The sequence below is a fragment of the Grus americana genome, chromosome 6, assembly GCF_028858705.1.
Source record: "Grus americana isolate bGruAme1 chromosome 6, bGruAme1.mat, whole genome shotgun sequence".
In the NCBI taxonomy this organism is placed as follows: Eukaryota; Metazoa; Chordata; class Aves; order Gruiformes; family Gruidae; genus Grus; species Grus americana.
In genome coordinates this window covers 6120412-6139047 of record NC_072857.1, presented here as the reverse complement: position 1 = coordinate 6139047, position 18636 = coordinate 6120412, and the positions used below count along the sequence as shown (strand labels likewise).

The 18636-nt window shown below is 33.9% G+C and overlaps 1 protein-coding gene across 7 annotated transcripts in view; it reads right to left on the bottom strand.

Annotated features, from left to right (window-relative positions):
• Positions 1-18636, bottom strand: part of LRP1B (LDL receptor related protein 1B) — a 738176-nt gene that overhangs the window by 172328 nt on the left and 547212 nt on the right. For all 7 annotated transcript variants that reach the window (XR_008577717.1, XM_054830556.1, XM_054830557.1 and 4 more), the window contains 6 exons: positions 11594-11728; positions 11048-11177; positions 5907-6033; positions 5592-5743; positions 5176-5300; positions 1720-2091 (listed from right to left, as the gene is read on the bottom strand). Coding sequence is in view for 6 of the 7 variants with exons in the window: in XM_054830556.1 (XP_054686531.1) it covers positions 1720-2091; positions 5176-5300; positions 5592-5743; positions 5907-6033; positions 11048-11177; positions 11594-11728 (1041 nt within the window). In the remaining variant the exon portion in view is untranslated. The remainder of the gene's footprint in view (positions 1-1719; positions 2092-5175; positions 5301-5591; positions 5744-5906; positions 6034-11047; positions 11178-11593; positions 11729-18636) is intronic.

Here is an 18636-nt window from a genome sequence, read left to right as displayed (position 1 = left end):
ATTCCTTTATGTGACCATCGTACATTTCTGTGAGCCGTTTGTGTCTCTCGTACAGCTAACTTCAACTCTGAATCCCTAGATTTTAATGCTTTCCTGGGAGTAATGAAAACATCCTGACAACATTGCTTAGTTTCTCTTTACCATATCTTAATACAGATATTATTAATTCCTCTAAAGTATGCACACATAAAAACTCAAAGTAAGGCCTTGTATCATATATGAAAAATGGTTTTCCATTCATTAGTGTCAACAGTTTTCATGACCATGAATACCCTCCCAGAAGAACAGTGCAGAGGTACATAATGATACAATTATCCAATGTCAATTGTAGAATAGTATTTTGTCAGTTTGCAGCTGTTTAACTTCTTTCTTTTCTGAAAATACTTCCATTAACATGCAACAGCAAAGGGCGATACGTTCCACATCAAATGTACTTCCAGTTTTACTAATCGCTTTCTTTGGTCTTGTTATCAAACTGTTTGACCCAAACCAATAGCTCAAGGTAACAATGCCATAGGCAACATAACATACGACATCGAAAATTCAGATGGGAATTATCCCCAACAGAAGGAGCAAAAACTATACAATACTTCAAACACTTTGGAAAACGGTTACCAAAATGACCTGTAGTCTCCAAAAAAACCCAGACAGTACTACAAAGTGACAAGGAAGGAAGGAACACAGCAAATACATGCATCTGATAACTGACTACAGATGAGTAAGGTTTATTGCATATTTGAGAACAATTAAATAGGAACTGAAATGAAAGACAGCAGAAGTTTTTAGAATTTAGATTTTTGTAGAATGCATTTTTGGATGTTTAGCATTAAGGATATACTTCTCACACATCTGCATTCAGATTTTCCTTGAATTCTAATTTTACCATGACAAATCACGATAACTTTTCACATACACCTTGTATTAAAGTTATGTTAGACATTATTGATAAAGATTTCAGTGCCAGATCCCCAGAAGATTTTATTGAGGCCTCAGCTGCAAAATATGTTTTGTGTCTTGTCTTGAAGATTTTGGTGATGATATTGGCATCAATTTGTTGATAGCAGTGTCTGGCCTCGAGTATTCAGAAGCTAAAAAAATGTGAAGTTTCATACAACTCCTCCTCCTAGCATGGTGAATGAAGGCAAAGTAAACATGCAAAGCTACTGAGTAAGTCTCTACTAAGAACTGACAGTTTTGTATGTTGGAATTTGCCTCCAATTATCACTGAGCACAAGTCACTTTTCTGGACACACAGACCAAGGTCCTAATATTTCATACTGAGGAATGGCTATGTCAGCAGAGGTATCTTACAGTATTTCACCCCCACTAACTAGAAAAATAAACAACCAATAGGTTCGTGGGGTAAGAAGACTTCTTTAATTTCCAAGTATTGCACAATGAAGTTTTGTTTCAACAGAAAAGTTCCTTAAAAATCACAGTAATACAAATTAAGCACTGCTGTTACCACTTCTGTTTTCTAGTAAGATGCTTCATGCATTGTAAGATTGTTATAAAACAAATTATTTTGAAGTTGTTATTCTAAAGATAATATTTAAATGTATCTTATAGGGATAAATTACAATAACTGTGTTATATGCTTAAGTATGGTAAAACTTTATTGACATTTTTTACCCTATATAGTCAAGTGATTATCAACTTTTCACTTAAGAGAATTTATTGAAATAAAATATGTATTTTGGGAAATAATTTTTTACTTACTTTCAATTAGCACTTTTCTGCCAGCCCAGTTGTCTTTAATCACTTGTATATTTCCAAAGTGCGCATCACTGAAGAATATGCGATTTGTACCTCTTCCTTTCAGACTGTAGTCAAAAGCAAGAGCTATCACATTTTTGAAGTACTCTGGATTTTCATATGGCCTTACTGGTGAATTTAAGTTGGTTTCATCTGAAAGATGTATACTTTTTAATATTGTCCTTCCTGAGTACAAGAGGTAACCTTCATGTCTCAGGCAAGTAATTCCATCTTCTGCAAGATAGCCATGTGCACAAGCACATGTTCTCCGTGCATTTCCCCGATAAAGACAAAGTTGATGACATCCACCGTTGTTCTTGGCACAAACATTAGTACCTGTAAAAAAAAAAAAAAAATCTATCTTTGAAAATATTACACTTAGCTAACTTAAATCAAATGTAATTTTATGTATTCTAAGAACTCTTCTCTTAAAACTGTTTTTACAATATTCCCAAGTAAAACAAAGGTCAAACTAATAAAGAATGAAACTTTAACCACAACCGAAAGACATTTTTAAAGAATACAATTAATGAGCAAATATAATTAATGTCCTTTCCAATTCACAACTGTATATATTTTATTAATAGAAAATGATAAAATGGGTTATTCCTCCATAATCAGCTGAAGACTTAGAGACTGTTTCAAGTGCTTTGAAAGATGTATTTTTTTTTTTAAAACACCTGTTACTGGTAAAAAGTCGAATTTAGATACCATCAGAACCCAGTACTTTTTTTAGACAATTTCTATCAAAATGAAAACATATATACTGACAGGTACAAAACTGTGTCAATCCAGTTCCCTGTTTTTACTAAAGACATTTTGTAACATTTTGTTCTAATTTCCTTTGAAACCTGACTTTAAAAACTTTCTCCCTCACAAATGCATACCATTAAGAAATCATTGTCAGATTAGTAACTTCAATGACTTAAACTATGCTTGTTGCAAGAACTATTTAAAATTGCAGTAATTGTCGATAATTAGGACCTATTTTCCTTTGTCTTTTTTGGACTATGTATGAATTACTATTATAGTTAGTTTAGATAATTTAGTTTCTGTTTCTGACAGCACTTTCTATATAACAACTCAGATCTTTCAATATAGTCATTTTCCCATTTCTGAAAGTTTTCCACATAGTGAAGGAGAAAACATTTTAAATAGAATGTTTTCAGGTAGAAAACCATAATAATTGTAAGGGAATATGCAGTACTGTCAATTGTATTTTCATAACTGCTACATTTCAAACTGAAGACACTTTTAAGAAAAAAGTGGGGGATGAGAGTTAACTTGCTCTTAAAATTAGAAACGTTGAATTTTGTGTTCCTAGGCAAAATTACATGAGACATTTTCCTCTGTAGTTATGTAAAAACATCTGGAGATTTACCCGTATATATTTTAAAATTTGGTTTGTTTAAAGATTCTTTTAGAGTTTTATTAGGCTAGAAAAGTTAATATCTGATTGGAAGGATGAGAGGTTGAGAAGAGAAAGGAAAATATATGAAAAAGATCCTCAAACTTCTAAAATCTCTCTTCAAAAACTTCAATGCTTCCACAGTTCACTAGCTGCAAATATGTTTAAAATTGGCCAATTCTGAAACCAGTGTTGTTAGAGTGTGTCCTTGCACACGTGTAAAACAGCACTGAAGTATAGGAATCTGCTTGTGAATGGTACTGCAGGACTGGCTCATCAGAAAGGGTAAAACAGGTGTTTGAAAAAAAAGCATTAATCATAATCAGCACAGGTGGTTGTTTTTTTTGTTTGGGGTTTTTTGTTTGTTTATTTTAATCATACAAGGTCAGGAAACTAGCTAATTACATTTTTTTTTAAATAGCGTTAACTACTTCTAGTTCAATGAACTTTAAAAAAAAAATATATAATAGTGTGATATAGAAAAATATTCCAAAAACAATTTTCACCTGTTTTTTCCCTTTTGTCCTCCTGGCTCACTGACAGCCCCTCCCAAAGACATTAACCATTTGTACCCTAGTAAAATTTGAAAAACGTATTAAAAAATCATTCAGTTATTTTTTTCAAACTAACATCAAAAGATTTTTAGCCTCAATAACCGTTTCTCCTATTCCTAATGTGAACAAGTGTCTAAAGCTATCAATAAAAACCATTCCATGTAAAGAAGCATTTTTTATCCAATTGTTCTATTTTCCTAAGTCTATAATATAAAGCAGCCCTTCCAAGCAAGCAGACATTAACTATTTCTAGCCTAGTTGAAAGAAACAATAAATTTTTCTGTGGATTTTATTTTTATCCACAAAACATGATGCCCACAGTACTCTGAAATTACATGCAGAAATTCTTAGTAAAATTAATATGCATCTGTTTGCAAAGTAATTTTTTTCAAAACTATTTAAAATTCCCTTGGGGAAAAAAAAAAAGACAAGACAGTTTTTCTTATTGATTGTTAAATATGCTTTCTTTCAAAATGTGGATTTATTTTACATGTCATATTTAATGCAGTTATTTAGGAAAATTGTATATAAAAGAAACAAGATCTTTAGGTATGTAATGCTGTGATGAAAGAAACTTTTGAGAGCAACCAACACCAGAGATATAATTGTATTTAAAAGTTTATCTTGTATTACGGTATCATTTTTTTCTCTTTTTTTTTTAGTATAATTATATAAAATTTTTGTCTAGATGGCCTGGTAGTTTGTTCTGAGGAAATCATCATAGACTTGTAACCACCTTTTCTCACTGAAACAAGTTTTTCAAGGTCTCTTCAAAACCAGAATTTTAGGAGAAAAAAGATAGCTAAAAGCAATCTTATTCTTAATCAGGTAGTGGAGAATAAATTTTAACCATCAATACCATAAATCAAGGAGAGTATATGATAACTTTTGTCTCTTGAATTTGCTAAACAAATTGAATACAAAGGAAATCTGATTATTGACAAGGTCTCTTCCCACACACAAAAAAAAAAACCCCAGGACTCAAACTCAAGTAACTTCAGGAAACAAATATTTGAGACACAGAGGCTGGGAATTTCTAGCTGTGAAACAGAATCTGGTTTGCTTTCCAATCGAAATCGGAGACTGCCTGAGATTACTGCTTTTTAAAGCACAGTCGAAGGTCCCTTTCATTCCTAAGATTTTTTTTTTCTTTTTCTTAAAAAAACCCCCCAAAACCCAACCCAAACCAAACCCAAAAACCACAACCAAAAATCACCAAACCTGGAATGATAGGAAGTGTTTTGGTTTTAGATTTTGTCCTTAAAACACTGCAAAGAATTTCAGTAGAATTTGTACTATATATTTTTTTAGTACATTAATTTTAGCTTTAAAAAAATACATCAAGAGTAAAAAGTGGAGATAAAATCAGTGATTACTTAACTTTCCATATGCTTTAATATACATAAAAAGTAGCAGGTGATATTAAAACAATTAATAGCATCCTTAAGAACAGCCAACCTTTCTCTCGTGCTCTATTAAAGACTTTCACTTCCTTCAGGTTTATTCCAAGGCCAGTCCTCATGGTCACAGCATCCGTGGCCTCATTCTTGTGGCCTCTTCTAATAGAGCCATTTGCATGTGCTCTGCCAAAAAAGTTGAAGATGTCTCATCAACAATCCTCAACTAATTTACACCAAACAAATGACTGAAGGGCAGTGGAGAGTTCACCTAACAAAAGGTGAGGAAACCTGGTCTCATCTATGACACTGATATGCTTTAGCTTTCAGCATCAGAAATGCCCTTTCTTTGCAAATTGCATAGGTTTCTGTGATCCATTCTATGACCTTGCTAAGGAATGGCTAATCCTACAAAGGTGAAGCACCTGGCACTGAAATAACATTTTGAGACTCAAATACTTATGAAAAATAAATTACCTGTCAGACCAGTAGATGTAAGCTCCAAACACCGCGACTGAAAACATATCCACATTGCTCCCTGACAGCACAATCTCCCGATTCCCTCCACTCTCAAGGTCAATTCTTTCTATCTTGTCGGTACGAGCATCACACCAATATAATTTATTTTCCTAAAGATTAATTTTAAAGGAAACATCAGCAGTCTTGTCCAAGTATTTAATTAAGAGTCATTAAGATTACATCAAAGTGGAAGACCAGCTGGCTTTAATGAAATGTAACAAATACTAATATTTACTAATATTTAAGCACATACTGGAAGACAGAGGAACTAACCTCATAGTCGATGGAAATCCCATTAGGCCACGAAATCCCCAGGCTCACAAGCACAACCTTCTCGGACCCATCTAAGTGTGCCTTGCCTATGCAGGGAGTCTGTCCCCACTCTGTCCAAAATAAATACCTAAAATGTTGTAGAAATTACCAATTAAAATTTAGCATCAAAATAAGAGTTGAAAATATGTAATACTGAACTTCAATTGCAAACAAAATGCACCATTAGCATTAAATAGGTATTTAAAAAGCATAAGAAGGCTCAAGTCTCTAAATCTTAAGAGATTAAAAGTTTCATAATACTTGTTTCATAGAACACTTTGTTGGGAGATTTTTTGCAAATTATATATGAAGTAATTCTTAAAACTGTATTTGATCAGTCAATATGCAATTCTATTCCTTAAAGATTTCAGCTTTGTGCTTGGGAAAATAAAAGCAAACTAGAAAAAAAAATACTGGAACAGAAACTCTTGCATCTAATTACTAGCAAATGTGATAATACAAGAGAGGTATGTCTAACTTAAAAATGTTTTAAATAAGAAGCAGTGAGGAGCACTGTGGGAAATGGTACAGCAAAAGGATTTTATTTGGGAAGAAAATGTTTTTCCTGTTCTCCCTGATGCCCATGGGAAGAATCTGCATCTTCCTTATCTAATTTTTTATTACTGTATACTGACTGGAACTGTAACATCACTATTTTGGGATAAGATGCTAGGTCAGACTTCTGCCTTGACCTCTCACTTCTCAATCTGTTGCTTTAAGGTATAGCAAAATAAGGCCAGTTAATCTACACAGAGCACTTTCTTTACTGAACAGTAACTTATAGAATAGCTTTAAGTACATGTCTATGTGTCTACAAATATATATATGTATGTTTATATATTTGTGTTAAAATATATTATAAACACACACACAAATATATATACATTCTGACCCAGAAATCGCCTTCTAAGATAACGCAATTGAGGTCTAGCATATTACTAATCGCCTGAAGAGAAGCATTTTCATAGCCAATAGTCACAAGCGCACACTAAAACATTGTTTAGTAACACACTGTACACGAAGTGAACAGAACATACAAAACCATTCTCCATTGTTTTTCTCCGGGTGGAATGTATGTATTTGCTTTAAAGATTACAAAAGTCTTCTCTGCATTACTAACCACTTCTGCCCCTGAGTCTGGTAATATAATTATACCCAGCTGTTGTTAAATAGCTATATTTAATTAGATGACTGCAGATATGTGAAATAAAGAGTGATAAAAACAGGACAGGGGAGAACAAATATGGATCTCATAATTGGCTCATCAAATTTAGCTTCTGAAACAATGTCCTCCTTACTTTGGCCCTAATTGTAGGGCTTTCTGGCTATCATAAAATCTATTGTTTCTCATATTTCTTGACATAACAAACAGTAATATGAATACTAACTATAAAACACTACATTAGGAAATTGAACTGCTACATTAGCTAAATTAAAAATATCTTTTAGAAAAGTTAAAAAAGACAGTATTAACCAGCTGGATATCAACAATCACTGCTTAAGTTTAATACAACTTTAACCAGATTACTAACAGCATCTCTAAACAGAACTAAACTTGCTTTCAGGCATCTCTTCAGAGGTACTTTCTTAACACAGGACATCAGCTAAATGTTGACTACAGAAAGGCAGGCATTCAATATACCTGAAGTAAACATTCTGTGCTCTTTCCTTAGACTAGTTACTCTGAGAAAAAAAAAAAAAAATTAAAACCTAAAAGCCATAATTAGCAGGTTGCATGAATCTGGAATCCTCCAAAAAAATCCCGAATAGCTGCCAAAAATGTAAAGAAAGTTACTTCATAGTACTTAGAGCATTAATGATTATAAATATACTGATACACAAACTTACACAAACTATTAACTAGTATAGAAAAACTTGATCTTCCCATATCTTCCCAAAAGGTTTGGGAAGTACCACCTAAAATACTTGTTTCCTGGACCTTTGTAGGTAGCAATATGCTACCAACACGTTCGGTGTATACATTGCAATGCTAAAATAACTACGACTCAACTTATTTCAGAACTATCCCCTACATAATTTACGTAGCTGGCATGGAGATGCAAGTGGCGGAAATTTGATGCTGGCCTGGAATCAACTTTCAAAACACTCTTTTTTAGAAAAAAAATGAAATATCAGAGTTTAAACTTCCCCCTGCCACCCCAAACTCTAAACACAAATGAAATTCTAAACATGTTTTTGAAGGAAGTATCTTCAAAGTCTAAGAATTATTTTAGTATGAGCTTAATTCCATATTTCAATCACAAATCCGAGCTTGATCAGAAAACTATTATTTAATTGGGAAAAAACCCCTAGTCAGCCAAGTGTATGTTATATGAAGAAGTCTACCTGACGAGGGACAAAGACACTCCTTTGTAAGACTACACGTTCTTAACTTTTTCCTTAGTAACAATAAATAATGTTACCAACCAGCTGAATGCTGGCTGCTACATATCTTGGTATAACTGGCAGATTCAACGAGATCTAATAACTGCTATTTTCCTCTCCATTCTTATAGCTGTCAACTCAAGCTTCAAGAGGAATGAAGAATGTTAAGTCAGGGCAAGGGGAGGGAAGAATACCTTTGAAAGTTTTGCCTCATAAAGGGAAAGAGATATGACAATAACATAGAGGGCAAAAAGGCCTTAATCTTCCCACAGAAAGGTATACCTGTACTTCACTAGCAAAAACATTGTTATCCTTCTTGTGAAGAAACTTTGATTGGAGACATCTCAAGATACCATTTTGTGGCACAATATTAAAAAAAAAACAAAACCAAACCCACAAAAACGCCCCGAAACAGAGATGAAGCTTACCTATTTTCACAGAAGATACACTGTTCTACCCGACATGTAAAACAATTACTAATTGGTGGTCTTCTCCTCCTACGTTTACTTAAGCATTCTATACATATCCAAAAACTAATGTAAAAACTCGACAAGATCAAAACATCTAAGGAATGTTTCACAACTAAATTCATTTCTATATTTAGCATTTCTCGTCTTTACTGGTTTGTTGTTTCAAATGCAATAATTCAAACTCCTCCAAATTTTATTTTAACCGCTTTTTTTTAATATTGCCTGTTTGGTGACATTAGACTATTCTAAGACCTAAGAAGATGGTTCAGTGGCATCTCCAAGTCTCCATTAACTTAAAAGCAGGAACTGTTTCTTTCCAAAGAATCTTGTTAATATTGTTGGCTATTATTTCATCTGCTTATGTGCACACTTATCTTTTCGTTAAAATAAAACCATGAACTGTTGAGTCAGAAAGCATCATGTGAAAATACTGTCATTAAAATAAAAAAAATCCACACCTTAGTAAACAACTATTCTATCAATAGCAGTATAAATATTATTGTGTCAAGGGTTTTGCATTTACTCTTCCCTATAGCAACGGTTAAATGCTGGATCTCAGCTACAACCCATCTTCCCTCTCCAAATACTGCAGAAGAGTTGATTACACCTATTATCTAGTTAAAAATAATGGATTTTATTTATATAATTTATATTATTATTAATATTATATTCTAAGGATTCTCCAGAGAAACTGCATCTGCTGCAATTAGTACTCATAGACTTCATGGGGGCTTTTCCTTTCCTTTCCTTTGGTGTAAGGAAGGGGTGAAAACCTATCTGTATATGTGTATAGCAAATCCATTATATACATGTTGAGGAAAATTACATTGTAAATTAACTATCGTTTTGAAGAAGTTTGGTCTACCCTTCTGGTCAGAAGAATTTTATGAGGCTTCTGCATACTTACCTTCAAAAGTATTTTTTTTAATTATTATTTTTCTAACAGAAGAGCACAGCTATTCTAATATGTTAAGGACAAAAATATAATAATGATTGAGACAGATCCTGACTAGGATCTGGAGAAGATCCTACTCTGAACAACGACATTAATCCTAAACTGTTAGCAGATACTGCCAAGCAACCAGTGGTGCTATACGAACACAGCTGTAATGATTTCTGGCAATAGCTATTACATTATGCAGAAAATAAAACCTGTTATTGCTTTCACCTTCATTCTTAAATACATTCAGTTGCAATGCTCTGGTCTGCAAAATACACAGATCACTATGTCTAAATTCTCATAAAGAAATCATGGCAAAGATCCAAATGGCATTTTGCATCACTGGTATCAATCTGGCCTCAGTGAGACGTCAGAATTCTTCATTACTATGGCTGCAAAATCCTCTGAGTACAGAGACTGCTTTCCTCAAAATAGTGAGATACTGATTTGATTGAATCTGTGGAAAATGAGTTACAGCATCATCTCTGGCTTTGGGGGCAGGTAGTTGCTCAAATACTTCTTTAAGATTTTGATACACACCATTTAGTGCTTCTGTTTTAGCAGGGTAAGCGTAGCAGTTAAATCCACTGAGTCTTGCTTATATCCCTATTCCTCAGAAAGTACATTTCATATTCCCATGCAAAAAAGATGGGAATTCTTTGCAGAATTCACTGCTTCTGTTTTAGTTGTAGCTCTGCCAACAATAGTTTTGGAGCTGGAAGCGCATGTTCTCCATTTCTGCTCATGCTGCAGTGCAGTCCCTACTCTCAGCAAACAGTTGGATGAATACAGATGTCATTTTTGACAACCCTTACTCTTTTACCTGCACGCTTCATCTCACATTACTTTCAGCTACCTTGGGCAATTTCCTTAGGTGTTGTAGTGGGATGTTACCTGATACTAGAATTTATAACTACCAAGGATTACCAAGTTCTATGATTTTATCATGACATCAAGGTCTTCATTAGCTAATGTGACTTCCTTGGATTTGCTGGAAACTTAAGAACAGATTTAAGCATGCTTCCAAGCAATGTCTAAACTTCAGCTGAAATTATTGTCTTAGAAAACGAAAACTGTTTTGCAAAGAAAGCCATGTATACAGAGACCAATGAAAAAAATCAGCATATGATAAGAGCAACACGTCATTCCACCTGTGCTTAGTTACAGTACAACAGTTTCCAATACAAGCCTTTTGGGTTTTATTAAATGCCTATCTATTAGCACGAAGACCTTGATTTACTCATCTAAGAGCTTCAGTGCTAGCATGCAAACTTTAAAAGAAATGCAAGTAGCCATGGTCATGTTACCCTTTCTCTGGGTGTACCGCAATAGATCTTGGCTGGTCCAAACCCTGGGATATAATTACATATCGGAATGAGCCGTTGAGCCTGGCAACTTCAATTAAGTTGAAGCCATGATCCGTCCAGTATATGTTACCTAGGAAAAATACCTTGAAGTTACTGGAACAAGAAAAGACTACTTGAAAAGTGTTTAAATCTTACGTGCGTAAGTTAGGACCAGAAACTAACTGCTGCATTTTAACTTATATGTATCTTATATTTGTTACTTCTAGTCCTATTCAGCCTTCTGTTTTAAAGTATGAACTTGTATTTGTGATTGTCAGCATTGAGACTGTTCATCTAAGAATTAGTGTCCAAGATATATAAATAATTTTTCTGTCTGTAGTAAAACTGGAAAAAAAAAAAGTGGTGGTATCTTCAAAGAAAAACACTTAGACATTTGGAATATTAGAAATGAGAGCTGAAAGCAAGCCAAGATATTCGTCTGGAGCTGAAGATGCACGAGCGTACTGTCAGAAATCATGACAATTCCTGAAGCAGGTTAAGACCTACCTGCTATCCAGTCCACTGCAATGCCTTCAACTCTTCCCAAACCATTTGTAACTATGTCTTCTTTCCATGTTTGGTCTCGTTTAGATCTGCTAATTTTGTTGAAACCCATGTCTGTCCAATAGATCGTATCATTTCCTATAAAATACATGGCAATGATTCTTGGATTAATTCAGTTACTTCAGTCCAAGTATCTATATCAGTAACTGTAAAACCTGCCAACTGTAACTTGATTAATGTCTCAGAGTAAACAGAATAATGGTATCAAAATTATCATCTTTAATTCCTTACTCTTTTTTCCTTTAAAAAAAAAAAAATCAGAATTCTAGGTTTTCTGCTCGTTGTTTAGTACTGCATGTATATCGCAATAGGGCCATGACAACAGATGGAAGCTACTAACCCTGTTAAAAATCACAATAAATATGTTGTGGTGGTTTTTCTCCTAATGGAATAAATGTTTGAAAAACATATTATTTTATTTATTAATCACAATTCTAAAATATTTAGGAGTGTGAAAAACTACAGTGTAAAACTGCCTATACAGTCTTTTCCTTCAGTAATCATAAAGATTGAATTTTGGCAGTATCAAAAAATTTAACTAGAAAAAAAAAAAGTGTGACATTTGAGAGTGATATACAGATAAAGGCATAAAAAAGTTACTCGATCCACAATTCGTCTTTAATTTTAAATGTCCTGACAAGCATTCATTAAGAGTCTCTTTTGGTGTTTTAAAGCATTTCAGTTGTCTTCCATGCTATTCTGCTGCAGCTGGCTGTCCGTAAGGCAGAAGGGAGGGACCATTACGTAGTCTTACAGTACAAACTTATTTTCACTGACCATCTAAACTTGACAGCCAAGCTCAGAATTTGGAGCGGCCAAAGCACAGACATGCACTCCCCTTTGTTGCCACAAAGTACCCTTGATAAAGAGATGGGGCAAACAAAGTGATGAAGTCCCTCAAGCAGAATTCTCTGTATTTCCATTGACAGAGCTCTGAGTTAATGACGCAGTCATGCTGCAACCCACGTTCTGGTTTTAAAGTCTTCACCTGGGGACCTTCTGGGTGAGCTATTTTGTCTGGGAAAGACGTTGCTCAGAGATAAATATTATTTGTTCCTTCTTTATTTTTTCATGCTTTATATATCTGCTTTTAATTCCATAAGAGAGAGAGAGAATCTATACATATTTATGTAATATATCTTTTTACATATATATACACAGATATATTTCATACATAAATATATATATATACGTATATATACACACATGTATATATGTGTATATATAAGAAAAGAAAAAAGCAAAACCAAGCGGTTTGGTATGTTCAAGAGCCCTAGCCACATCACCTCTCATTTTGGCAAATTATATTTGGAAGAAATGGCATACAATAAAACAAATGACAAGTTCTGACTTCAAGTATCCCAGACATATAGTTTGATAATCACATACTGGAGTCACGTGTTTTGCTAGTTATTTTAAATGAGTATGAAAATTACACAGATCTTAATAGTAACTGCACATACATTCAACAATAAGATACTGATCTATGATTGTGCGTATTTTTATGACAAATATCCTTCAGAGGAATATGAGATATACAGAATTACTACAAAGTTTTATCAGAAAGTACATAGTTAATAATTTTTTTCCATTATGTTTACCACTGGATAAGATATTCTACAAGTGAAATATATGTATTTCATATTCTACTTTAATTCACCTCCATAAAAATAAAGCACTTTTTGTATTCATACTATGACCATTTAAGTCAGCCACGTGAACAACAATCCACATAACACCTAAGAAGCTCAGTTATGAGAATACAGAGATCTCTGTGGTATCACTTCCATGAATAAATGTTAATGTATACAGCACAACTGACTTTGTAGTGCTGTTTTCCCACAGAGAATACTTTTAAATGACTATTTCTTAAAATAGTGTTTTTCAATAATCCAAAAATTCAAACAACTGAATTACCTGGATTTGCTTCCAGATAATCACATGTTAAAAAGATAAAACCTATTTTAAAAAAATTATACTTCTCTTTAAAATATATGATTACACACAACAACCACTAAAAATCTATCTAAATTACTAAATTACTTCCTGCGAAATGCAGTATTTTATAACACAGGTTTGTTTTGTTAATGATCATTTCCCTTCAAACACAATATACCTGACCTGAGTACAAACAGGTAGAAAGTTATGTACATGTACAAAAAAGGAGGGCAAAGACATGAAAATCATAGAGATATGCTGATGTAACTTCAGAGATATAAAAATACTTCCCAATATTAAAGAAAAACATGTTTTCAAGACTAATATTACAGGGAATACTATTTTAACATCAGTTTGATTGGATTTTTATTTAATTGATAGTGTTCCTGTAAAATGATCAGAATTTTTAAGCAGAATGAATCTGTTATACAAACAAAAATTATGGAAATAGTTTTGGGACTGGAACTAATCAGGGAAATTCAAGTAATATTTGCTATGTTGGAGGAAGTTCACAAAGCACATGCAGTTCACTGCTTCTAGAAAGTATCCTTAAAAGGAAATGCTAACAGCTTGAGCATGCAAAGATAATAATTATTCAACCATACATTGATATTAAACCATAGCTAACACATAATTTCCTTAAAATTCTCATATTCTTTTACAGTCCTCCGCCTTACTTGCCTACATTTTGTATCTTGAATTAAATCTTCATTAAACATAGCTGTAAAATGCATTGACTATGACATTTGATATAATTGCTCAAAGATGCACCAAGGGGAAAAAAAAAATATTTTCTTCCTGAAGTACTGTTAAATGTTATTGTACTGTTCTAATACTGTTAAATTGTTATAGCAATGCAGAACTTTTCAGTCACTATGTTCTATACATTACAGTGGAGAATATTTTTTGATTTTCAGGTACTTAATGATAGCTTAAGAAAAGGAAAAAAACTATACTCTTGTGCTCTACAGTGTGCAAATACCCACAGATTTAATTTTCATTAAACTAATAAAGATCCCTGTGGGTTTCAAATATAGATAATACCACATTTGCTGAGTTTCAGTTTGCACTTGATCCAAATGACAAACTCCTCTCATTTTATGGAGACAGTAATTTTTATGGGTTCCTTTCTGCTAATAATCAAAGTTCTACGTATCTCAATAAAACACAACATTCTCAGTAGGACTAAATTGCTGAAGACTCATGCTATGCAGAATAAGCTCACAGGAATTCAGATTAAGCAATTGGCCTTTATTTTGTTGTAGTCTGCTCGCTTAGAAAAGAGGATGACGTTTTCACCGATCTGTGTGTCAATCTGTCTCTGTCAGGTAGCACTATTAATATTAATAATTGCACAAACCTGTTTTATTTTCCCAATTGCTCTGAAAAATAACAGAGATGGAGATGAAAACTCCCTTCAGGATCTGGTTCCTGAAGTCAGTTCTGGCTTCGGACAGATGGAAAGAAAGCCTATACTCAATCTGGAGCCTTCAGTACCTATTTATCTATTCTATGGCTGGAATCTGAAGAGAAGAGAATTACTACCTAGAAATGAGTCGCCACAAAATGGGAAACAACTGTCTCCAACTTTAGACAGCCTCTACAAACATTTTGCTAAGTGGTGAGCGTTAGTAACCATGGCCCCACATTGACTCCTACAGTCCACAGGCAGCTTATCAGCAAACACTGAAAATTAATTCCATTTAGTTCATTAGTATTTTGCTAATAAAAACCCGTAACTCAAAATTCAACATATAAAATATTTGTTGAGTATTACCCTTTTTGCCAGGCCTTGTCAGCTTAGTGTGTAAATGTTCAAAATGCTTTGCTTGAACAAAGAGAGTAAAATCTATTCTCCTCCTACCTATTCACACCTGTATGTACACCATAGATTCAAATGCCTGGAGGCACAACAACGGCATGAGTAAGAGGGGAACAGAAAATGGAGACAAAGGCAGGGAAAAATGTGACAGAATGCCTCTGGGTTCCCAGATTCCACTAAGTTCAGCAAAACTCAGTGAGGGATTGGGAAGACTCTGCTTTTCAGAGGCAAAATCTTGCAAATCTTAAGCTGTTTCTTAGATGAACTACTGCAGAACTAAAAGGGGCTCAGCAATAACACCATATTCTTTCAAAACTATCCACACTTTTAACTATTACTCCACCTTTATGGAGGCTTTTCGGCACTAATGAAAATATTCACGTAACCACTTGGCACTGTTGTACTTTAAAAAGACGGAAATACTACTAGTCATTAAGTAGTTTGTGCCAGTAGGAGTTAAGAGAGTGTCTCCTGATGAACAGGATCACTTTCTTGGAGACATAGTTCTACCCATCAATTTGCAGACGATGACTCTGCAAATAAACATGACGTTCGTGTTTCTTCAATACTTAGAATGCCCTTGATGTCTCAAATACAGTAGTGCTTCTCTGCCGTGCAGATTCTCCTCTAACCAAACCAAGCTGAACCACAGCATCTCCCACCATATGAAATAATGATTTAAAAAAATGCAAACCAGATACTAAGGTAAAAAGTATGGTGAGCTTCCTAGAATAATGTCAAGAGGTAAAAAACAACGGGCATTTGCCTGACATACTGTGAAGAAGTCTTTGGCAGCAGGGAAGAATCAATGCCATTACCTCTAACAATACAGAAATGAAAGACTACTAGGATCACACTCAGTTTTATAAATCTATGTCTTAAATAACACTGGCAACCCCACTTCCCAACAACCTCTAAAAAAGTCCAAAGGTCAAAACCACTTTTGTAGTTCTTTATTGAAAATTTAGAGATATCAAGATATAGGAAGAAAAAAAGTGCATTTATCTTCTAGCCCTTTCATGTCTGCAAAAAATATTGCCATAAGTCTTTTAAGTATGATACACTATACTATTAGCATATGTTAATGTATTTTAGCCACTTTGCGTACCTAAACATTACTTAGAGTAGATCGGAATTTGGGAACATTTTACGATTAAGAATGAAATGCAAGCAATAGTTACGAAGTGAAAAAAAGCAAGATGAAATCTGGAAGTACTTCCACTTGCCTTCTGAATTATATTTGATGAACGAAGGCTTTAGGACTGAATTCAGAAAATTCAAGGTAAGGTATCAAGTGAGGAAAACAATTGCTTTTTAAGCTGAAATGCAGTTGAAAGTTGCACTGTAACTTTTTATGACACACTATCCCCTTGTGATTGCACTGCCACAGAAGATTTACATTCATGTTTAGCAATGCATTTGTCACTGTCAATCGTATTCATGTTCCCTGTGCTGTAACTGATCCTCACGCAAATTGGTGAGCCTCACTCAATTTCATCCTTCCTCAAATCTCATTTCTCTGAAAAGCTAAAAATTAGTACACAACTTAGTCTACCAAAGTATTAATTTGATATTGACTAGCAAAGTCCAAACAAAGGTCTCTAAAGTATGAGCTAGCACATCCCATAATTAGACTATGTGGAAAAAAACCCCCAAAGAAAACACAAGATGCAAAATTACCAATAAAATCCTAATATCAGTATTTTAGAATGAAAAGGTCAATTTTCAGATTTCTGTATTACATATCATAATTTTGTAAAGCGTGCAAGACTTGAATTAAAAAATGGTATTTTTTAAGGTAAGTATACTAGAATAAAAAATATAATGCCTGGAAAACCCAACTGCATTGTCTTAGTACTCCGTGTCAAAAACATACATAGCTATGACTTCTCTATTGTCCTGTATCTTTCCAGAAATAGATGAAATAATCTGTATCACAGTCTTTCCCATCTATGATATGTGTACAAAGGCATTGGCTTTTAAGTGATTTTTATGTCTCAGTAGACTGTGACTGAACTATACCTATGACATAACGAAAGCTATGAACATAAGCTGTCACTGATTTGAAAGCAAAATACACAAGTATGAGGGCACTGTAAAATGTTGAGTGAACTTGGAATTTTGCTAGGGAGAGCAGAGGTACAAGAGCATCAGTGCAGAAGGCAGGCCAAAAGAAGAGAAGACTTTGATGAGTTTAACTCCTCACCTGTTAACAAAAATTAGTGATATTTGTGTGATGAAGTAGTCAAACAGAACAAGCAGAAAAAGGTCTGGTTTTAATATGAAGACTTAGCCTAACATATACTTAAGCAAAAACTTAGTATCTCTCAATGCTGAATTCATGGTCAGAATTTATTTCAACGTGAAAAACAATGGAGTATGACAAAATAATGATACATTTCAGGAGGCCAGTGTCCATACGTATATAACATAGGTAACTTAAAATTTTGTTTCTAAACTGCTAGTTTGTAAACTCAAGGGGAAAGAAAAACAGCTCATGAAAAAATCAGTTTAAAAGGTCAAAGAGCTAATGGGTTTAAAATATGGAGATACAAGATGTTTTTAGGTCACTACTTGGTCACAGATTTCTTACTGTAAATTAACTAAAAATTCCTAATTCCTTTGAAGATATTCAGACACCTTTAAGTATCAGTGGGAGATGTACCCAACCACTTTTCAGGGTCTGATCCTTAATTTCCTTCCACCTTCCTTCGCATGTATGCAAAACAGAAACTGCCTAATTTCATACCAAATTTATGAGGCTAAACTAAAAACTGTTTTCTGTTTATACATTGCCACTGAAAGGTCTATAGTGTACTTAAGACAGAAATGCCTGTTCTTCAGGCTGTTAGGGCATCTGCTTGCAAAAGGAATATGGATATGGAGTTGGCTTGTACACTGCAGTGAAGTGGCTGAGCTTTATTGGCCAGAAAGAAAACCATTCCATTCAGCCGTTGAAACCACCTGCTAGGTTCAGTACATAGGACTAAGAAAATTCAGTGAAAAAAATGTCATGACAGGAACAAGGTTTTTTTTCTATGAAAAAGGAACTAATGAAACCTGCTTTCCTACGGATTTATGACCGCTTTCTCTAAAGCCACCAGTTTCCTCTCCAGTCCTCAGTGATGTCTGCACTGAAAAACAGTGGATAGTGTTGCTAGTACAATCTACATATACATAATAGAACTTTTCCTATTTACTGTAAATAATAAATAGCTAGAGGTTA